The following is a 24,304-nucleotide window of genomic DNA, read 5'->3' on the forward strand; positions in this document are numbered from 1 at the left end:
GGTCTCGTGCTGCGCAGCGGAACCAAAAGTGGCTGTAGGCAAAGTTTATGGAGCATCAGAATGAGGTTCCACAGCATTTGGTCGTCTCAATCCCTTCATTATCTACGAAATCCAGTTATGTAGGTAAAGTAGCGGCTTTTCTTGGTACTACTACATGGACATGCATATTCTAGAAAACCCGATGCGTTAGAATCGGGCCACCATCTAGTATGTTATATAGTCGTGTTACACTCCCCTCACTTCTTGTAACCTACAAGTGTACAAAGATATTATACAGTCACCATGTGACAAGTGGGCCTGTGTAACTTCAAATGCCAGGGCTGAATTTTAGTCCCAGTCCGGCCCTGAACATGGGGTTAATCTGCAGGTTAGTAGCATAATAACGTTCTTCCTCATTCAGTTATATGGGTGCTGCTGGAACGGCTTCAGTCACCGCTGAGTACATCGTCATCAGCAGCTGTAACCACAGCACTGACTGACAGCCAGCTCAGCACTGATGCACTGGAGAGCCGGCTGTCAGTCAGTGCCAGACGTGATTTCAGCCGCTGGTCATTACGTACTGAGCGGTGACTAAAGCCGCTGACGTACAGCACAGACCAAAAGTTTGGACACACCTCATTTAAAGATTTTTCTGTATTTTCATGACTATGAAAATTGTACATTCACACTGAAGGCATCAAAACTATGAATTAACACATGTGGAATTGTATACTTAACAAAAAAGTGTGAAACAACTGAAATTATGTCTTATATTCTAAGTTCTTCAAAGTAGCCACCTTTTGCTTTGATGACTGCTTTGCACACTCTTGGCATTCTCTTGATGAACTTCAAGAGGTAGTCACCGGGAATGGTCTTCCAACAATCTTGAAGGAGTTCCCAGAGATGCTTAGCACTTGTTGGCCCTTTTGCCTTCACTCTGCGGTCCAGCTCACCCCAAACCATCTCGATTGGGTTCAGGTCTGGTGACTGTGGAGGCCAGGTCAGCTGGCGTAGCACCCCATCACTCTCCTTCTTGGTCAAATATCCCTTACACAGCCTGGAGGTGTGTTTGGGGTCATTGTCCTGTTGAAAAATAAATGATGGTCCAACTAAACGCAAACCGGATGGAATAGCATGCCGCTGCAAGATGCTGTGGTAGCCATGCTGGTTCAGTATGCCTTCAATTTTGAATAAATCCCCAACAGTGTCACCAGCAAAGCACCCCCACACCATCACACCTCCTCCTCCATGCTTCACAGTAGGAACCAGGCATGTAGAGTCCATCTGTTCACCTTTTCTGCGTCGCACATAGACACGGTGGTTGGAACCAAAGATCTCAAATTTGGACTCATCAGACCAAAGCACAGATTTCCACTGGTCTAATGTCCATTCCTTGTGTTCTTTAGCCCAAACAAGTCTCTTCTGCTTGTTGCCTGTCCTTAGCAGTGGTTTCCTAGCAGCTATTTTACCATGAAGGCCTGCTGCACAAAGTCTCCTCTTAACAGTTGTTGTAGAGATGTGTCTGCTGCTAGAACTCTGTGTGGCATTGACCTGGTCTCTAATCTGAGCTGCTGTTAACCTGCGGTTTCTGAGGCTGGTGTCTCGGATAAACTTATCCTCAGAAGCAGAGGTGACTCTTGGTCTTCCTTTCCTGGGGCGGTCCTCATGTGACCCAGTTTCTGTGTAGTGCTTGATGGTTTTGCCACTGCACTTGGGGACACTTTCAAAGTTTTCCCAATTTTTAGAACTGAGTGACCTTCATTTCTTAAAGTAATGATGGCCACTCGTTTTTCTTTACTTAGCTGCTTTTTTATTGCCATAGTACAAATTCTAACAGTCTATTCAGTAGGATTATCAGCTGTGTATCCACCAGACTTCTGCACAACACAACTGACAGGGCACATCTGTAAAGTGAAAACCATTCCCGGTGACTACCTCTTGAAGCTCATCAAGAGAATGCCAAGAGTGTGCAAAGCAGTCATCAAAGCAAAAGGTGGCTACTTTGAAGAACCTAGAATATAAGACATAATTTCTGTTGTTTCACATTTTTTTGTTAAGTATATAATTCCACATGTGTTAATTCATAGTTTTGATGCCTTCAGTGTGAACGTACACTTTTCATAGTCATGAAAATACAGAAAAATCTTTAAATGAGAAGGTGTGTCCAAACTTTTGGTCTGTACTGTATATTGTGGAGCAGAGCCTTTTTTATGTCCCTGTGTCAGCAGTGGGGTCCTACGGGGTCTCCTACAAAAGCGTTTCATTTCATTAAATTGTTGACCTCTAGTTTGTGCTGACACTGATGCCCTCTGAGCCTGCTGGACAGCTTGAATTTCCTTGGAACTCTACTGGGACTGCTTATCCACCATCCAGACTATCCTGCGTTGCAACCTTTCATCAATTTTTCTCTGCCGTCCACATCCAGGGAGATTGGCTACAGTGCCATGGGTTGTAAACTTCTTGATTATGTTGTGCACAGTGGACAAATAAACATCAAGATCTCTGGAGGTGGAATGTAACCTTGAATTTGTTGATATTTGTCAACAATTTTGGTTCTCAAACCGTTCTCTTCTCCTCTTTCTGTTATTTATGCTTAGTGTGGCACACAGACACACAAACCAAAGATTGAGCCAACTTCTCTTTTTATCTGGTGTCGGGTGTGATTTTCATATTGCTCACACCTGTCACTTGCCACAGGTGAGTTGAATGAGCATCGCTTGCTTGAAACAAAGGTTGTTTGCCCACAATTTTGCTGCAGGGTGTAACCTAGATTACACGTGAGACAAGGGAGCGCTATCTAAGCGTAGTATTAGATTCATTATATCATGATTGGTAGCAAATTAAATTTTGCTCACCTTATATGGTTGTGCATACAGGCAAAACTCCAGGATAACGTGTATTCTGTATAAATCCTTGATAGTGGTCTGCTGCCACATCGTTGTGTTTTTATCTTTGCATTTTAATAAACCATTTTGAAGAATCCTGGAAACACAGCATGGAAGAACCAGTTTGTTGTATTTTTTCCCCCAATTTTGGAAGGATACCAGCAATTTTGTCCAGTCCATTTTGGGGATTTTGTGTGAAATTATGTTCCAATTGCTTTTATTCTCTTTTTTTTTGTGTTGTTCTAATACGGTACACACAAAGGAAATAAACATGTGTATAACAAAACATGTGTAATTGCAATATTTTGGGGGGAGAAATACTTCATTTTCTGGAGCAATTTCAAGGGTGCCAACACTTTCGGCCATGACTGTATACCAAGATGAGTCCAGGATAAGGGACATATATACCAGAATGGGAGATATATACACTAAGATGGAGCCCAGGATAAGGGACATATATACCAGAATGGGAGATATATACACTAAGATGGAGCCCAGGATAAGGGACATATATACCAGGAAGGAGACCAGGGACATTACTACATGATGGGGGAGGGGGTGTAACTCATATGTCCTTATAGGATTTAGAACGCTACAAGTGCCCATACATCGGACCAACATGTGGAAGGTCGAGGGGGCCAGGTCAAAATTTTGTTCTGGGCCATCAGATTCTAGTTACACCACTGGCGCTGACCGCACCTCAATGACTGAAAGCTAGAGGTTCATTTCCTCCTGGCAGCAATGCTCTCAGTGCAGCGGCAGCACAGCTTTAGAACGCTATTAACCTTTAAATTAATCTGCAGGTTAATAGCGTTTTGTGACATGACAGGTTCCCTTTAAAGGGTGCTTATCAGTTGATTCATGCTGTCCAAACCACAAGCAGCATGAATCAAAGACTGGCTGAATGTCCCTGCACGTCTCCCAACCTTCCCTCCTTCGGCAGGGATGTCGACTCACTCACTACCGAGGCCTCCCATCTCGCACTTACTCCTTCTCCTCCTTCTGCTGCCCGGGGTCTGTGCATGGCTCACAGATCCTTGGGCACTATGCATAAGGCACGCGCGATCCTGGTCTCTTCAAGTTACAGCACGCATCGTCCTAAAGTGTCCCCAGCCAATGGCTTTGAGACACTTATTATTTAAGGCACCTCCACCTGTTGGGATGTGCCTGAGCAATGTGTGTACTCTGCTAGTCTTCATGTTTGCTAGTTCTCAGATCCCCTGCCTGTTAGTACCTGCCAGTACTCACTTGTTCTTTCTCGTTCCTGCCTGTCCCTGCTTGTACCTTTCAGCATCTGCCTGCCTGTATACCAGCCTTACCTGCCCACACTTGCCATGCCTGCCTGTCTACCAGCCGTACTTCACTGTACCTGCCTTGCCAGTTTGTATTCCACCCTTACCTGCCAGTACCAGCTGTGCCTGTCTATACCTACCTAGTTTACCAGTATTCCTGTTGTGCCTGCCTGTACCAGCCAAGTCAACCCATTCCTGGCCCATCCAACTACCTGCTCCTTTGGGGCTCAGCTGCCGTGTGTCTGAGGTCTGTCCTGGAGTATCACGTGGCGTCCATCTGAAGCCAAGTCTATCTCCACCATCAGAGGCTCACCTAGTCACACCCCTCCAGGCTGTCCTCGGTCCATGGCACAGCGGTTCCACCACTATCCCCATTACACTGCATGATAGTAGATGGGTATATTGATTAATGCTGCCCCCCTCTGCTTTTTAGGCGGCATGATTCGACTGACAGGTTCCCTTTAACTTCTCTACAGTCCTTATGCAATGGATTTCTCTCATTGTGACGAAGCATAATATGAACATAATAGGAATAGAACAATCGCCCTGTAAAAATGCAGTTTTTTGCCTGAGTGGTACCGGTTTCAGAAGCAGGCTTGTGTACTGATAAGTATTTTTGAAGCCGGCTGCGCTGCGGCCCCCTTGGCCCTACTGAATAATGAGTGAGCCCCCTACTGCTAGTGGAATAGCAACAGATAGCAACAGGGGTTAAAGCATTACCAGCAGCCTGGAGCAGTGGTGGCACCGCTGTGCCGCCATATACTGCACACGCTTACATCTGCCGCCTTCCTCCACTCTATTTGAGATCAATGATGCAGCGTGACAGCCCATTTAACATTTATAAACGCTGATCTTGTGTAGATCTAGCAGAGCCGACTCGGTGACATCCTAGTTCACTTCTCTGGGAACCGAGTGGATCAGAGACCTGACAAACCATCAGTGCAACCCGGGGACTAGTAGGTAAAGGAGCCTCAGTTACCTTACAGGCGGCTTCTGTTCTACAGAAATGATGAATATCATGGCTCCCAATTACCGGTGATATATGATGAGCGAATATGACCGAAATTGAATTTTGCAAATCCACTAGAATATTGCCAAAGCATAAGAAATGTAGGATAGGAAAAAAAATACTCACTTCTTCCCCGCCATCACCTTTTCGGCAGAGCCCCACACTTCTGGGCCAGTCTTCATTCTTCTTCACGTCATGGATCCCAACAGGTCTTCGAGGCCCACTAGCCCTGGCAACATAACTTTTAACATCCGGACCCCCAGTGTATAACATCCGGCCCCTCGCTGTGCCGTCCGCCTTTACTAACATGTGACAGAATGGCCGAGGGTGCAGAGCTCACTGATACCAGTGCGGTCCGGGGTAACAAGTCCCTTCATGACATATAAGTCAACTGATGCATGTGTTACGGCCGTCAAACAGGCATGAGACATGCAGCCGGGGGGACTCAATATTTTTCGAGCATGCCACAGACACTTGGTTAGCACTCGAGCATGCCTAGATAACACCTTATCTGAGCACGTTCGCTCATCACTGAAGCCATCTGCAGCCTGAGATGAGTAGCTTGCACCTAACTCGGGTAAAGATGGTGCCACCACGTGATTTGGTAAAATCTAAGCATTAGGATTTTCACGCTTCGGTTGATAAAAGCCGTCTGCCATTTCTATTGCAGTAAATGGTGACCTCATTAGTCGGAGGCAATCCATTAATACTACGCTATTAAGAACATGCTACGGTGATGAGCCCCAAGGCTGATCCTTACATTAATGTGATTGGGAACATTTTAAATATTTATCAGGAAATCATGAATGAGATAACCTGCGACAGGAACATTTAAAGGCATCAAAATCCCGTTTCATACTCGTCCTTTGATAACGTATGCGCGTCACTTCAAAGGCAACAGAAGCTTTCGCCACAATAAAGTAACTAATACACGTTTACTTGAAAGAGAGAGAGAGAATCTTTCGTCTTTTATAATCTTGGAAAAGTAAGTTTCAAAGTAATTTTAAAGAAAAAAAAAAGAAAAGAATGGATAGCACAGAATTGTACCGAGGAGCAGCAATGAGGCTATGCGCACACGTTGCGGATTCGTGTGTGGATTTTTCCGCACCTTTTTTTGTAAAATCCACAGGTAAAACGTACTGCTGTCGGACCCCCACAATTCAATATAAGGAGGATTAGATATGTATATATGAGGATTTACAGTCTATGGGTTAGGGGACCCAAAATATTTGCCTTGCCTCAAGCTATGATACCCTAAGATGTTCATGCAGATCCACTTTTGGTCTCAGGAAAAATATTCTGCGACTTAGCGACTTAATGCAGTGCGTGCGCGCTCAGACGAACCGTGCATGGAGGAAAAGCTGAGGGCCATTACTGAGCCATCCTTAGGCCCGATCATTTGCATGATGGGTGCCAATAGTGCCCAACCCTACAACTAAGGCCGGGGTCACACTAGCGTAGACTACAGACGAGCGCTATGAGAGAAAACATCGCATAGCACTCGGACCAGTCGTAGGCTACTTTCACACTAGCGTTAACTGCAATCCGTCACAATGCGACGTTTTGCAGAAACCATAGACTTGTATTGACGACGCATTGCGACGGATTGCCACACGTCGCATCCGTCATGCGATGTTTGCGGACCGTCGGGAGCAAAAAACGCTACATGTAACGTTTTTTGCTCCTTACGGACCGCTTTTTCCGACCGCGCATGCGCGGCCGGAACTCTGCCCCCACCTCTCCGCACCTCACAATGGGGCAGCGGATACACCGGAGAAATGCATCCGCTGCCTCCGTGGTGCAGTGCGTTAAACGCTAGCGTTGGAATCTCTGCCCGACGCATTGCGACGGGGAGATTCCGACGCTAGTGTGAAAGTAGCCTAAATCTATGGGGCAGGTCACATCACCGGATTTTTTCTCAGGCGTATTCAACATGCGTGTAAAATCACAGCATGCTGCGATTTTACGCGTATATATCGCCCGAGTCTCGCCAATGCAAGTCTATGGGTGCGAGAGACCATCAGTGTGACTTGTGAGAAATACGCACATTTTCCTCACTGAGTCATTAAATTCAATGAGGAAAAGCAGTGAGAAATGTAGAGCCATACGCAAGTCATACGGATACATAGGTGCGAGAAAATCGTATCATCGCATTGCGAACGCATTACACACGGATGACCATACGGAGAACACTCCTCCGACTCTTGGGAGGGAGACTCGGGCCATTTTACATGCGGCAAGTGTGACCCCGGCCTACTAACGGGCTCCTATATTAATGGGCCGAACGACTATTAATTGGCCCCTATAAAAATGGGCCTGACGACTAATAATAGGCCCCTACGACCAATAATGGGCCCCAATGATTAATCACTGGCCACAACCAACCAACCAACCAACCAATAATTACGACTAATAATGGGCCCTTACCATCTAAAACTGGACCCGTGACTAATAATGGTCCGATACAACTAATAATTGGCCCCTACCACTAATAATGGGTTCCTACGACTAATAATTGGCCCCCACATCTAATTATGGGCCCCTACCACTAATAATAGGTTCCTATGACTAATAATGAGCTCCTATCGACTAACAGTGGGATCCTACAACTAATAATGGCCCAGTACTGACTCATAATGGGCCCCTATGACTAACAGTGGTCCGATACAACTAATAATTGGCCCCTACCACTAATAATTGGCCCCTACCACTAATAATGGGTTCCTACGATTAATAATGGGCCCCCACATCTAATTATGGGCCCCTACTACTAATAATGGGACCCCACGACTAATATTGGGCCCCTATGACTAATAATGGGACCCCACGACTAATATTGGGCCCCTATGACTAATAATGGGACCCCACGACTAATATTGGGCCCCTATGACTAATAATGGGACCCCACGACTAATATTGGGTCCCTATGACTAATAATGGGACCCCACGACTAATATTGGGCCCCTATGACTAATAATGGGACCCCACGACTAATATTGGGCCCCTATGACTAATAATGGGACCCCACGACTAATATTGGGCCCCTATGACTAATAATGGGACCCCACGACTAATATTGGGCCCCTATGACTAATAATGGGACCCCACGACTAATATTGGGCCCCTATGACTAATAATGGGACCCTACAACTAATATTGGGCCCCTATGACTAATAATGGGATCCTACAACTAATATTGGGCCCCTATGTCTAATAATGCCCCTACCTCTAATATGGGCCCCGCCAAGGTGTCTGTCATTTTGCAGGTATAAGATGCTGCATACTTGGGAAATAAACATTTCCCCTTGAATGTTGCAAAATAGTTAATGAAGATTAAAAAAAATTGCTGAGGTTAAGACCTGTCCCAGTCCTGCAATGTTCCTGCCTGATGGCCTCAATACTGCAGTTTTATGACAGATTACACGTGCTGCTTTCTTCACTGTTGTTACAAGTCCGATTTTTCACAGCTCTCCAATTCGGAGGTCTCCACCTCCAGCCATAGCACTGCTGAGACTTTAAGTCACAGCGCAGCCTGTTTAAAAAAAAAAAGTAAAGATCCCGGATGCTAAAGAGTTAATGCTACGGTTTGTTTTGCATTTCCTCCTTTTCCCCGCCCAGAGATGGGCGTGACCAATAGTGCAGGTTGACAGTGGCCACGCCCCTCTTTTTGATCGTCTCCTGGCGTAGCCCCGCCCACTCCTTACGTGTAAACGCTTGCTGGTCCCCGGAGTCCCCGCCCCCTATCAGATACACCCCGTGGGCGGAGCCTTGGCGGTCAGTGCTCCGGCTGCCGGCTCCATGCGCTCCGGGACCCGGCGGAGGCACCATGAGGAGCGGCGGCAGCAGCGGGGCCATCCCGGGTCTCCTACTGTTGCTGGTGCTGGGGAGCCGCAGTGCTAGAGGTAAGGACGCGGGGTCACTTGTCATTCTCCTGCTCACCGTGCGGTGTCTCCTCCTCCATCACGTCCAGGCCGGGCTCCATCAGCACCAGCCGCCGGCCCGGCACCCCCACCGCCACCATTATCACCAGTCGCTGCATTAACCCTTCTCTATCTGTGCTCCTCTCACCCCGCACCCCCTCCCCACACAGCTCAGGTCACATGATGCGTCTCTCCTGCGATTCCAGCAGTGCGACTTCTGCCAATCTCCATACACCTCTATGAGAATGCGCCATCGTCACTGACTCCTATGGAAAGTGGCTGCACAAAGTGATAGGGTGCACACAATGGGCCAACTTGTGCCAGTGACTGCCCTCCAGGTCCCATTAATGCCGCCAAATGGTGCTGTCCGGTGGCATCATACCTACGAGTGGCACAATATGGCCATGTAGATTAATTCACCCCCCCACGCGGTAACGCGCGTCGGGTGTTGGTGGGTCCCCCAGGAGTGCCCCATTTGGTAACTATATATCATTACTTTTGTTATATATTCATGTGTTACAGTTATTACCTTATCATTTGTCTGCATATTTTGTACATGGTCACTTGCACATTTATTTACTTCTTTGCGTCAAAATATGATTGGGTTGATGTTTATATGATGTTACTACTTCATGGGGCTCATATCTGGGTTGCCCACCTATTCCTGTGCTTTGGTGTATTCCCACTGTATTTTATATGTATATTTTTTATTTTTTTTGATTGGTTAATAAAGTTACTTCAGTTTTACTGACCTTGTGTGAAGGCGGTTTTTTGGTGGTATAAAACAGGGAAAAGTTAAAATTAATAAGGCGTCCAACTTATAAATGTCTTAAAGTCAAAATAGTGAAAAATATAGTGATTAAAAAAAAAAGTCTGAATAGTTTTGCATCGTCTTGGGCAGACTTCTGCCACATATGCCCCTTCTTGTACCCATCGGTTTTCCACTTGTATCAGATCACTGCCCCGGAGTCTGACCTCCCAGTCTGTACTGGGCACATCATCATCACTCCATGTTTTCTCAGCATCATCATCACCCCCATCATGTACTTTCCATCACCAGTTGGCTCATCCTCCATTCACCCCCTCCCCCCGCTCAGCCTGTACCCCACTCACCCTCTGGCTTTTTCCCCAGCGCTGCCCCCCTCCGATTGTGAGGAGAACCAGTTCCAGTGCTCCAACCAGCGCTGCATCCCCAGCCTGTGGAGATGTGATGAGGATGATGATTGCTCCGATAACAGTGATGAGGAGGGCTGCCGTGAGTCTGGGGTTTTCGGTTATAAGTGGGGGGTGGGGAGCCTTTTTTTCAGTAATTATGGTGTTCACCACCCAAGATGCTGCAGAACCTCTTGGGAAGGAATCCATCCAATGCAATGTGCATTCCTGCATGAACTGAGATTTCCTTAGAGCCCGGTCATAGTGGCACACAGTAGGACGCTGCTGGCACTGCATTGCTCATCCGGGCCTGTGTGCCGCTGTAGCGCGCTGCATTGATGTTATGCTGATGAGAATGCGCAGGACGAGGCTCTTAAACATCTGGTACTGAGGCTCACGTATTCCTAATTACAATCTGGGCAATTCCCTGAAATACTGTCACAATCTGCAGGAGATTGAGGGAGAAACCAATTCCCCATGGGTGCCCTCGGAACCTGTCGACAAACGACGGCGCGCCATTTATGACTGCCCATATTGTGTCTATGGGATGTAGAATAGAGACTGATGTCTGTAACCTGATTGCTGGAGACGGGTCACCACACGGCTGTCGTTTTGTGTATTCAGGACTCCTGACAGATAATGTATCTGGCATCAGGGGATATTGGGCAATGGATTGTGATACATATTTGTAATATACTCTGAGATCACTTCGTTGAATAATCCTGGGTTTGAGTTTTGCGGCTAGTGATCATCGCAGTCATGTTAATAGGAAGCAGAGCCCAACAATGGAACCTGAGGATTGTAAGCACACTTCCAGTTGATACAGATGGCAGTATGTTTCCTTGTTACAATGTTTCACTAATATTTGTAAATAGAGTTCACATGTAACAAAGGTTCTGTTACATCTCAGTTTCAGGAACAGACAAATGTATCCTTGCCATCAGCAGTGCAAAGAGAAGCAGATTGGCACCACTGATTGTTATGGAGTATGCCTGGGGTCAGGGTTTATTTTATTTTTATTTTTTATTATAAAGAATAAAAGAAAAAGTTCTGCATGCAGGGCTGCTTTTTTTTCCCAATCTTAAGAAAACGAACACTAAATGGACCCCAATAATCAGTGGGGCCCTCTTCTTCCTTTTGCATAATTGATACTTATTCCATTTGTTAGTTCCTAAAACGAAACGGACAACGGAAGGTCTGAAAGAATAGATGTGTGAACAGAGCCTAAGAGGGAGACCAGTAGGGCCTGTGCCCCGGGAACAGCAGCCATAAGCTACCTTATTTTATCTTTGCAAGTGTATCCAGACACAGACCTAAGGCCACATTCTGTATTTGGTCTATATTTTACGCCAGTATTTATAAGACCAAATCAGGAATGGAACAATCAGAGGAAAAGTATAATAGGAACATGTCGCCGATTCTGCATTTTTTTTTCACCCACTCCTGATTTTGTCTTACAAACGCTGATGAAAAGATACTGATCTTGGTGAAATAATCACCACTTGCCTGTTAAATCCACTCTTGGTTTACTTTGCTGCAGTGATAACATCACATACATCTATGTGACCGCTGCAGCCAGTCGAAAGCGTCGGCGGTCTTGAGTCGTACGTGCGTCCTTGCATCCACAGTGATTTGGCTGTAGCGATCATGTGGATGTAAGTGATATCAGCACTGCAGCAAAGTGTATAAAAATCATTGGGGACCATTATGTTACAGATAACCATTAATTAATGATAACATATTTCGTGCTATCTTGTACGGGACTATGGATTGTGGAAATGCTTTGGGTTTGCAGCAGGTTTGACCATTTGCGTTGCAATGTGCAACAAAAGTCCGCAGCATCTATTGACATAATTAAGGCTACGTTCACACTAGCGTTCGGCTAGTGTGCGTCGCGCTAGCGTCGGGCGACGCAGCGGCGACGCACGCGTCATGCGCCCCTATGTTTAACATGGGGGACGCATGCGTTTTTGCTTGTTGCGTTTTCCGACACATGCGTCTTTTTTGACGCTAGCGTCGGACCAAGAAAACGCAACAAGTTGCATTTTTCTTGCGTCCGATTTTCGTCAAACGACGTACGCGTCGAAAAACGCAGTGTTTTTGCGTGCGTTTGCACGCGTTTTTCGGTGCGTTGTGCAGCGGCGCACAACGCTAGTGTGAACGTAGCCTTAGATGTCATATATCCTGCGCTGGGTAGATTGTTCCCCTTTGTCGTGTGAATGATATTTCTGGCGCAGAGTTTTATCCTGCGGCGTTTCTGCCCCATCCAATATCCCCAGGCGGACTGTGTGTGCACCCTAAGGTCATGGGAAGCGCAGGCTGAAGATCCAGGACATGGGCTGATCATCACCACTTTATATGTTGAGTATATTTCTGGTGTCACATGTATCTGATCCCATATTTGACGTCCTGGATCAAACGGATTATTTTATGGTCTTGCTTGAAATGTTCTTGTTCTTTACTGATCAGTAAAGTCCATTGAGTCTCTTTGTGGTCCATGTGCTGAGCAGCGTTCATATGACCGCCTGGTGACGAGGCACCTGTTGAATACCGCGTGGACGCTCTGCGGCATCCACCAGGACGTGTGCATCGTCTAACGCACCACCTGATATCCGTGTTCATCAGATCCTCTGGATATAGCCGCTCTTTCTGAATGAACACGGCCACCCCGGACTCATTGGCTGCGGTACGGCATCAGATAGTCACATGTAGCCAAGGTGCCCAGTAATAACACCGAGATTGTATACACACCCTCGACCCTGTATACCAGAGGGTGTTTCCAGCATTAACCCTTGTGAGCTCCTTCCTTCCAGCACTGATCTAGGGACCTGCATTAGGCAGCGATGGCTGATGATCAGCAGCATGTAGAGCTTGGCATCTCCTATATCCGCAGTGATGTATCGCGTGGCTGCTCCTGTGGTCGCCTTACACGTCTCCTCTGTGTACACACTAACACTGCAGTTTCTGGTTACAGGAGGAAATGAATGCCCGTCCTGCTTTGTCATGCTGTCAGGGCATTGTCAATCGCCACGCCTCATGGTGACATATGTGGCATTAATGCGGTCACACGTCCCCATTAGGAAGCTTTGATGCTGTAATTTGCTTTTACACTTGCAGGATTTTTCTGTGTAATCTACTGATCTGTAATATATAATGCGCAGACAGGGAGACGTGTTCCGCGAGTTTCTCGACTTTACATAGCAATGTTCTAAATTGGATTTGTGAGAGTGCGATGAGATTATAGCTGGCGCTTCAGATTTCCTCTCTAGACACGTAAACTTGGTTAATTTAAGTGGGAAGAATATGGGCATCAAGACGCACCTTGGCGCTGCTTATCCTTACTTAAATGGCCACTTTATTATATTTTCTTTTTCCATCACAGATGAAGTGTTTAGATCTTACACATTTGATTATTGCAAAACCAAAGAAATGAGCCGGAGCACAAGTTAGTATACAGGAAACGTATGAGAAGGATGGGACTGTTGGTATACATACAATGTATACTAGAGGATAGGACCATCCCGATTGGGTATACCTTATCGCAGTGGGATGGCTTTTACACTTTTTTTTTTTTTTTTTTTAAATCAAAAGCAGTGTTTACCAAGTCCCCTATGTTATTTACATGTACTATTACAAGTTATTTAGTTACAGTAGGTTATATGCTCATTTTGTTTCTATTAGGTTTTGTCATTGGCAGATCAAGCCACAAAGAAGAACCCATCTCCCATCAGTAAATTCAGCATCTGGCATGCACCGCATCCCAATGGGGCAATTTCTTTTGTTGCTCTTACTACTTTGGCTGCCGTCACACTAGCAGTATTTGGTCAGTATTTTACATCAGTATTTATAAGCCAAAACCAGGAGTGGGTGATAAATACAGAAGTGGTGCATATGTTTCTATGATACTTTTCCCCTGATTGTTCCACTCCTGGTTTTGGCTTACAAATACTGATGTAAAATACTGACCAAATACTGCTAGTGTGACGGCAGCCTTGCACATCATATATCAGAGATTACTTTTCCCGTGTGTGTTTTAAGACCACAAACAATTAGACCTTGTGATATAAAAGGGGTCTTGGCTAATGTCAACAAGTGGATGGCTTAAGGGGGCAATTGGCCTCTGCTACATGATGGAATGCCAGGATTTATTTCTGTATAGTGATATGTTCCTATTTATAATCCCAGTGCTGCGACATTACTGTGGGCCATCTTTTTGCCCCTACCGTGCCCTCACTGTGGGCCATCATTTTGCCCTTACCATGGCCTGGCTGTGGGCCATCTTTTTGCCCTTACCATGGCCTGGCTGTGGGCCATCTTTTTGCCCTTACCATGGCCTGGCTGTGGGCCATCTTTTTGCCCTTACCATGGCCTGGCTGTGGGCCATCTTTTTGCCCTTACCATGGCCTGGCTGTGGGCCATCTTTTTGCCCTTACCATGGCCTGGCTGTGGGCCATCTTTTTGCCCTTACCATGGCCTGGCTGTGGGCCATCTTTTTGCCCTTACCATGGCTTGGCTGTGGGCCATCTTTTTGCCCTTACTATGGCTTGGCTGTGGGCCATCTTTTTGCCCTTACCATGGCTTGGCTGTGGGCCATCTTTTTGCCCTTACCATGGCTTGGCTGTGGGCCATCTTTTTGCCCTTACCATGGCCTCGCTGTGGGCCGTTTTGCCCCTGCCGTGGCCTCGCTGGGGCCAACTTTTTGCCCCTGCCGTGGCCTCGCTGGGGCCAACTTTTTGCTCCTACCGTGGCCTCGCTTCGCTGGGCAACTTTATGCCCCTACCGTGGCCTGCCTCTGGCCGTCTTTTTGCCCCTACTGTGTCATTGCAGTGGCCAACTCTTTCCCGTATCGGTGCGTACAATGTTTTTTTCCTAAGACCTTGCAGTGTTTATTTTCCTTGCACTGTGAGGTGACTTTGTCATCTTATTCCTGAGCTGTGACATCCCTGTCTCCATCCTCCCCGATGACATCGCTGTGTGTATTATCCCCTTGGTGTGATATAACGGTGTGCATTCTTGTGGGTGTAAGCATATGAGGTACAGAGGTCGCCTTTGCATCTGCCAGGTGATACCTTAGTGTTGGTCAACACATAGTCAACTTTTTCACAGCAACTCTACAAAATGTCCTGGTTACAACACAATCTGTGGCAAAATATGCACAAATGTCTTCAGTCTTCATGACCTATTTATTCATAATTTTGTTTTTGTAGTCAAAATCTACCATTTTTATCTGTGACCACCCTGTCTGTATAGTGCATGTAAGAGCCACCACAAGATCTGTCACCGGAGGTTACTGTGCACAGCATAGGGGATGCAGAGCAGGTAATACAAGATGTTGTCTAATCAATACCTTAGATTTCCTTCATTGGTGCCAATATATGAAAAAGATCAAGAATAGAGGAGTCCTCACACTTCTTTTTTTCCTCTTTCTAATTATTTAAATAAATAATAATTAAAAAAAAAAAAAAAAAAAACAGCGTGGGGTCCACCCCCCCCATTCTTGATAACCAGCCAAGCTATAGCAGACATCTGAGGGATGGTATTCTTGGGATGGTAAGGGGCCATAAATATTCAACCCCCAGCCTAAAAATAGCAGCCCGCAGCCGCCTCTGACATAGGCGCATCTATGAGATGTGCCAATTGTGGACTAACAAAAAAAAAAAAAAAAATCTAAAACTTGTAAGAAACTTTTCGTGTGAACACATCGTGACCATAGTGTGTATAATTTGCATATTCATAAAAAGCTGAACTTTTATTATTTGTGGACATGATCATTGAACAAAACCACCTCTATTAAAGAGAACCTGTTGGCTTGTTTTAAGATATGGAAGTAGTAGTGTGACTGTGTAGGTGCTTGTCCCCCAATAAAGAAGATTATTTTTTTTTATGAGATCCAATGTGCCAGTCATGAGAAATCCAATGTAGAAGCCATATGCAGATTGAACTGGAAGTGCACTTGGAAGAAACTGTGCAAGTGCACTGACACTCCCCCAGTGCACTTCCAACCTGATTTTCAAATTACTTCTATACTAGATTTCTCATGACTGGCAGATCTGATCTTTACAAAAAAGGTATCATTTTAATTGGGGGACAAGCCCCTATACAACCATACTATTTCCTGTTTAAAAAAAAACCATGCAGACAGGTTCCTTTTTAATTCATACTGATGTTTTGCTGTGATAACTCTGAAGTGCGGAGACTGGATGAAGCCTCAGACTTCTTGTGGAGATACGTGAAGTTATAATGCAGTCAGAAGGGGTTACCGGAATGTTAAACTGAATTATTAATGTGCGCTTCCCTTGTCTGTTTGCTGGGAGTAACACTAATTGGTATTGGGTATTAGGATCTGAGCGGAGATTTCTTTATGCAGAATTTTGACATTGCTTGTGATGGTGCTGAATGTAGTTCTGCTTGGTGTGCAGTTATCTGATGTAAATATCACACTCTTCCATCTCTGCAGTGGAGAATAATGGTAAAATACATCAAATACAGGAGTGAAATATGCAGATTGCATATAGATGGGATGTTGGGTTCCATTTTATACTGTATAATGTCACGTCTGAACTGTGCGAGTGGTAGGCTTAGATCTGCTACATGCTGGAGCTGAATCGGCACCGCGCACAGAGGACAGGGCTCACATTGCTCCCAATGACTTCATTTTTCCAGGATTTAAAGGAATGTTTCTAAGACCCTACAGATTGCAGATACCTCATTTCGTAAATATTATTATTACTACAGTCCTTTCTCCTGGAACAGACTGTATACACAGAAGAGGTGCGGTACCAGTCTCCGTGTCCCCTTCAGCCTGAGCTCCAGCAGCTTCCAGAGCCAAACAGAAGTGTTCAACTCCAGGCACAGTTCACGCTGAACAGGCTGCAACTTCCACACGTTACTGTGCAGCTCCAACACACAGACTGCTCAGCTTTCCTAGCTGACCCTAGCAGTCTTTATTCAAAGAGAGACCCTGGCTTGTCTCTCTTCCAGCTACATCTCACATTTTGGCTGGTCACTCACCAGCTTAACACACTCAACTCTCATCAATTTTCCAGGTTCTTGGTCCACAAGGTGAACCCATTTCCTGGTTCTTGGTTAAAACTAGTCAAATGCATCTAATTAATGCCTGCAGTACTAGAATTTTATCCCTGTCCTAACTGGCTTTGCTAGCTAGATAAGATCAGATTTAGTGGTGCATGCATTCAGATAAGTCATTACTTCAGAGTTGTCAGTGTTCGGCAACCCCCCTTTTTTTTTTTTCTTGCTAGACCGGTTCAATGACCGTATGCCATCACAGGATATCACTTTTGGGATGCCCATTCACCAGCTATAATTTATGATGGAGCCCGGTACAACGTATTAAATTTAAAGCTGTGCCGACACAGGGGAACAGCAGCATAATTTGTAATTCATGAACAGAAAGAGATATGCTTTCTGTAGCTGTTCTGCGTTGTAACTACCCACAAACCTTTTACAGGGAGTGTGTCCACACAAAATGACTGTTCAGACCAAGCACAGGTGCTCGGTGCACCCTTGGTGTGGCCAAGCTGTTTATTGCACCTTCTCACTTACCGTATTATTCAGACAAAATGGAGTTGCGTCTTATAGTCCAAGTGTAGCTTACCAGGATGGTGGCGACAGAAGCGGGTGATGATGTGAGTCCCAGGCTTCTAGGGGTTGCTCGGCAGTATGGGCGCTCCGCCGACATTTTGTGAAAGCCCAGAGCCCCCCGCACTTCCATGCTTTCAATGCAGTGGATCACAGGAAAATAGTTGCTGGAGGTGGTGTATGCACAGACTGAAATCTCTGCACCAAAATCTTGTCTCCAGAGATCGAAATCTGCACGTGCCACCTCTGACAGCCATTTTCCTGGAGTCCACCTTATTGAAACCATGGAAGTGGGCTCCTCTGCAAGAAGAGTACATGGGCCCTTTGAAGTCCAATTGATCATCATAATGCACGATTCCACTTATTTTAGAGTTGAAAGTGGGCCCCCTTACCTTGTGGGTTTGTGCAACTGCGCTGGTTGTACCCATGGTATATCTGCCCCCTGGGCCGCCGTTCTGAAGGCTTAAAAGGCCTTCCTGAGTAGGTTGGTCTGACTAGAATCGGGGCAAGAACACCTAAGATATCAAATTTCTACCATTTGCATATAGATGGCCTCTTTTCCGCAGCAGAGCTCCTTTGTTGTTCTCCTGCTTTCTTCATTTTTGCATTCTGGTCTTGAGCAGGGGTTGGTTCCCATGGACCAGATGTCTGCTTTTGCTATCCTTTTCCAGCGGTATCTGACCTCCAAGCCTCAGGTCAGGACTTCCCACCTGGGTAAGGTGAACTTGTGGGGGCTTCAGTCTGGTCCTGGATGCTCATCAGTCCACTCCTTTTGAAGACCATCAAGGACATCTCTACGTTCCGGCTTTCCGTCAAGGTAGTGTTTCTCTCTTGGTGATCTCTTCCATCAGACGAAACTCCAAAGGGTGGCTCTTGCCTGTCTTTCTCCTTAATCGGGATAGAGTGGTTTTATGTCCGGCACCCTCCTTGCCTCCCAGAGCTCCCTTCAGACATTCGAATGGTCTGACCACCTGTAGAGCTGCCATTGCTGGCTGGTTTCGATCTGTCATAATGAGAAATCCGGCTAAGCCAGGGAGGTCGCTTGCTGGGCACGGCTCACTCCTCCTAAACTTGAGAAACCTCTGGGGTCATAGATCTCCTGGTTTGTGTTCTTCTACTCTGTAGGGTTACTTAGTCTTCAGTCCCCCTCTTTGCAGAGCTCGTACCTTTGTGTCGGCAATGCAAGTCTTGGCAAAAGGTTACTGCAAGCGTCACTCACTCAGGTAGTAACCAAAGGTATTGCTATTCTGCAACATTTATTAGTTTTTCCACCCCCCAGAGACTGTTTTTGGATTTTGGACGTCCCATGGTTTTGTGTCCCCCTCTTCCCAGTGAAGGCTATGAGAAGAGATTTTTCTGTGAGTACCAAAAATCTCCTTCAATATTCATTTTTTTGTAGAGGACAGCTCAAACAAAATAAATCTCTTCAGGATATTTTTCACTCTAAAAGATGCGGAAATTACATTTATGTAACTGTTGGTTGTTGTGTTTTTTTCTTAATTTGTAATTTGCAAAGCAGGACAAGTGGCTTATCGCTTCATATCCTGCCTTAAGCGGATTTGCATCGACTTGACTAGAAAATGCAGATAGTATTCGGTTTACCTAAATATCTGGCAATTTCATTCTCTATTTATTTAATCCAATTTAATGTGCAGTTTTATAATAACCTTGTTGAATAATTTAATCCAATAGAGATTAAAAAAAAAAAAAACTAAAAAAAAAGTGCGTGGTGCGCGCATATAGTGTATGCACAATGCGAAACATAATTGTCAACCCTTACCCCCCAATGTTTCTATATTGGATTTTTTTCTCCTTTTTAATATTTTCCCATCTATTTTCTGCGCTTGAGATGGGGCTTCATATAATCTGGCGTACTGCTTTTCAACTAGTTTTAGGTTAATATTTCCAAAATCTGATTGACAATTTTGTTAGTATTTAGGACTTGTGAAAAGAGGCCACGTTTATAGATAAACACCCGTTATCCAGGTTGGGCTGTTGGTAAGGGTGCCACGTGGAAACAGCAATCGCCCTTCACCCTCAAGTAATAGATCGTGATCGCATTTACTAATTGACTTTATAGGAGTCAGAATGGTCTGATGGCAGCACGTGTCCTTATTGAAATGGGTTCTAAGGGGTGACATCTATCCTTGTGGAGAGTGACCTACCAGTGTAAGGAGACTTATAGGTCATGCAATGCTTTTTTGGGAAATTTAAATATGCAGCCAAACCTGAATCTCAATTTTCAGACACGTGTTCTGGGGTGTTTGCCCTTCCTCATTGCAAAGCATGAGATTTAATTTGGTTGTATGAGAGGCCACTGACTGGGATCTAATGGGTAACGTTTATCTTGTGGAGAGTGACATGCCAGTGTAAGGAGACTTAATAATCCACGCAATGCTCCTCTGGGAAATTAAATATGCATATTGCCTCTTAAGAGAGGAAGAGGACTTGAATTTTAGTGCTACTTATTGTAAGTACCAATCCTAAAAGTCAATATTGACCCTTTAACAAGCCTTGCCATATGATTTATGATAAAAGCCAAACCAGAATCTCAATTTGCAGACCGTCCAAGTCTTCTCATATAGCCAAATCAGATCTCCTGTTTTTCCTATCGCCACGACAGCACCCCTACGAGAGAGGGGATCCGCCCACCTTCCGGACAGGAACCTACAGGATTTAAAGGGGCAGTCCCCCTCATCACTCCAGTTTGGGTTCCTGTCCGAACGGCGGGAGCCTGCAGCAGCAGTCTTACCCGGGCCTCCATGCCTCCGCGCGGTATTTTCTAAGAACGGCAGAATCGGGGGCTCGGAAGCAGCGTCGGGGGTGTCCTGTGTGCAGACCCCCCCTCGTCTGGCCATGAGGAGCGCGTCCCAGGAGTCGGGCAGTGCCGTCCTGGTCCGCGGTTGAGCGCGGTGTGCAGCGTCCACACCGGCGCTGGTGAACCCGGAAGTAGTTGGTACACTTCCGGGGTAAGCCGGGGGAGGAGCGCTGCAGCGCTGTAAAAGAGCGGCGCCTATGGAATGATGCGTGCAGCCATGTCCTCAGTAGGGGACGCCGAGCACCCTCATGGAGAGGGAACGGAGCAGCGCAGTAAGAGCGGTAGCGGCCGCTCAAGGAGAAGCAGCAGCAGCGTGGTACGGGGGCAGCAGCGTGCGAGCGCCCCAGCGTCACATTTGGATCCTACTCCTCCAGAACCGGTATTCACAGAATCAGCCTTATGGTGAGTGTTAAACCAGACACCTGGTGCTGATATGGTCTGTTATTTGTGCTTTGTTTTAGGGGAAAAAAAAACGCTAAATCTAAACACAAGCAATGTGCTCTATGCATGACTCCAATGCCTGACAGTTATACCAAAAGGCTGTGTCAGGCTTGCATCTCTCAGACCTTAGAAGAGGAAGCTCCCCTTCGGTCATCAGACCTTAGAGCGGTCATCAGGGAGGAATTAGCTATTCCCTTAGAGGCAGCCGCCAGGAAAGGTCGGGCAGGGACATATCGCCAGGATCTAGTCTGTCCCTGCAAGAAGGGGAATGTTCCCGATCCTCATCTCCATCCTCCTCAGATGAAGAGGGAAGGCCTTGTTTCTCGGTGGATAACATGGACATGTTAGTTAAAGGAGTCCGAGCTACGATGGATGTTGCAGAGAGCAAGGAACCAAGGTCCGCACAGGACATAATGTTTGCGGGCTTGTGCCAGAGGAGTCGTAAGGCATTCCCGGTTGTGGATACGGTTAAGACTCTTATAAAGAGAGAATGGGATAAACAGGATAAAGGTTTCCTCCAGTCATCAGCCAAAAGAAGGTATCCCTTTGAAGACAATGATCTGGCAGAGTGGATGAAAGTCCCGAAAGTGGATGCAGCGGTGGCTTCTACGTCTAAAGCCGGTACTTTGCCGCTGGAGGACGTGGGCCTTCTGAAAGATCCTTCAGATAGGAAGGCGGACATGTTTTTGAGAAAGTATGGGAATCAACTGCAGGGGCGTTCAAACCTGCTATCTCTAGCATGTGTACGGCTAGATCCGTCATGGTGTGGATATCCCAGCTGGAGGACCAGCTGAAGTCCAAGGTTCCCAGAGACAAGATGCTGAACTCCCTTTCGCAAATACATGAAGGGGTGGCGAATTTAGCGGATGCATCAGTGGATTCTTTAAAATTGGCGGCAAGATCAGCAGGTCTCTCAAATGCTGCTCGCCGAGCCCTATGGCTTAAGACCTGGAAAGGGGATGCCCAGGCGAAAGCTAAACTGTGTACAATACCGTGTAGGGGTGAGTACCTGTTTGGCCCGGTATTGGATGATATCCTAGCTAAGGCTGAGGATAGGAAGAAACGTTTTCCTAAAGCTTTCAATCCTACCTTTAGGAATACCTTCAGGAGACGCTTCCAATACAGAAGACCTTACCACAACCGAGACTGGGAACCATCAGACCCGAAAAAGAAAGGTTCGGACTTTAATGCTTCATCATCTTCCTCAAGAAGAAGAAGGAATTATCGTTAATAAAGATCTTCCAGTAGGGGGCAGGTTAAAATACTTCTATGCTCAGTGGGCCAAAATAACTTCGAGCAATTGGGTTCTGGGTATAATTAATTCAGGGTTAAAATTAGAGTTCCGGGAAAGACCTTCTGAATTTTATATCTTAACTGCCCCTGATTCCTTAGACCAACAAAAGGCCCTTGAAAAAGAGGTCCAAATGTTAAGACGGAAGAAAGTCATAGTGGAGGTTCCAAAACATCAGCAGGGGAAAGGGTTCTATTCCCCTTTATTTTTAATCTCCAAGCCAGATGGATCCTTTCGAACCATCATAAACTCACGGAGATTGAACAAACATCTAGAGTATCATGCCTTTAAGATGGAATCTATTAAAACGGCGACTAAACTTCTTTTTCCCAGATGTTATATGACAGTCCTGGATTTAAAAGATGCGTATTACCATCTGCCCATTCACCAGGATCATCAACAATTCCTCAGAATGGCGGTGCGCTTAAACGACCAGGTCAGACACTTTCAGTTTGCTGCAATGCCCTTTGGTCTATCTATGGCACCGAGGGTGTTTACTAAAGTCATGGCAGAAGTAATGGCCTATGTCAGAGAACAGGATACGTTAATTATACCCTACTTGGATGACTTCCTGGTAGTGGGAAATTCCTTTTGCCAGTGTAATACTCGCCTAAATCATGTAATATCTTCCTTACAGGACTTGGGTTGGATAGTCAATATGGAGAAGTCAAGACTCGAACTATCAACAACTCAGACTTTCCTAGGTATTCTGCTAGATTCGGAAGAGCAACAATGTTTCCTTCCGGAAGAGAAAAAGCAGAGGATTGTGCACAGTCAGTACGGTAACAAGGAAGCCAGATCTGACTTTAAGAGACACTATGTCCCTTCTGGGATCCCTAACGTCCTGCATACCAGCCGTCCAGTGGGCTCAATTCCACACTCGGGTGTTGCAGGCCCAAGTCTTGGATACAGAGAGGAGTCTTCAAGGGCAATTAGGCGGAAGACTCAGGCTGTCCACCGCCACTCTACACAGTCTGAGATGGTGGTTAAACAGGAGACCTTTAGAAAAATGAGTACGCTGGAGTGTAGTTCCAGACAACACGGTTACAACCGATGCCAGTCCGATAGGTTGGGGAGCTCATATAGGAGATGTTTGGACTCAAAGGCAATGGTCTCTCTTAGAGGCTCAAGAGTCCTCAAATTGGAAAGAGCTCACGGCAGTAAAGAAGGCCTTACTCAGGTTGCTTCCATCTCTGCAGGATTCACATGTAAGAGTCCAGACAGACAACACAACAGTAGTGGCGTATCTCAACCATCAAGGGGGTACAAGGTCAAGATCCCTAATGAACACCGCCACAGACATACTCAAAGTAGCCGAAGCCCACTTTCGCTCTCTATCAGCTGTTCACATTCGGGGAGAGCTCAACACAGAGGCAGATTACCTCAGCCGTCATTCTCTACGTCAGGGAGAATGGGTTCTAAATCGACGGGTGTTCAGACAGATAGTAGACCTGTGGGGATTGCCCATTATCGATCTATTTGCAACGAGAGAGAACAGGCAGACCAGGAAGTTCGCTTCTCTTCGGGTGGCGGACAAGCCCTGTATAATAGACTCCCTTCAAATACACTGGGATTTCCCTCTGGCTTATGCGTTTCCCCCCCATGTGTCTGATCCCTATAGTACTCGGGAAGATCAGGGAAGAGAGGGCGAGAGTGATCCTGATTGCCCCCTTTTTTGCCCAGGAGGGCATGGTTCTCGTTACTCAGGGCAATGTCTGTGTCCGACCCCTGTGTACTGCCAATCAGTCTGGAGCTTCTTTCTCAGGGTCCATTCAGTTACCCCAATGTAGAATCCCTGCATCTGACGGCGTGGAATTTGAGAGGGAGTTATTGAGGAGAAGAGGGTTTTCAGAGGCTCTCATATCTACCCTTTTAAATAGCCGGAAAGAAGTTACCACTAAAATCTATGCTAAAACTT

General features: G+C 46.1%; 1 protein-coding gene across 3 annotated transcripts in view; it reads left to right on the forward strand.

The window, feature by feature from the left end:
* The first annotated feature begins 8,920 nt into the window (after nt 1–8,920).
* LRP8 (LDL receptor related protein 8) overlaps nt 8,921–24,304 on the forward strand; it is a 175,630-nt gene continuing 160,246 nt past the window's right edge. Inside the window, exons 1-2 of one of the 3 annotated variants that reach the window (XM_069737883.1) lie at nt 8,921–9,067; nt 10,218–10,340. In XM_069737883.1, coding sequence (XP_069593984.1) covers nt 8,992–9,067; nt 10,218–10,340 — 199 coding nt within the window. In that variant the 5' untranslated portion in view covers nt 8,921–8,991. The remainder of the gene's footprint in view (nt 9,068–10,217; nt 10,341–24,304) is intronic. The other 2 variants (XM_069737884.1, XM_069737885.1) reach the window with 2 other exon arrangements.

This window comes from Ranitomeya imitator, chromosome 8 (assembly GCF_032444005.1).
Source record: "Ranitomeya imitator isolate aRanImi1 chromosome 8, aRanImi1.pri, whole genome shotgun sequence".
Lineage (NCBI taxonomy): Eukaryota > Metazoa > Chordata > Amphibia > Anura > Dendrobatidae > Ranitomeya > Ranitomeya imitator.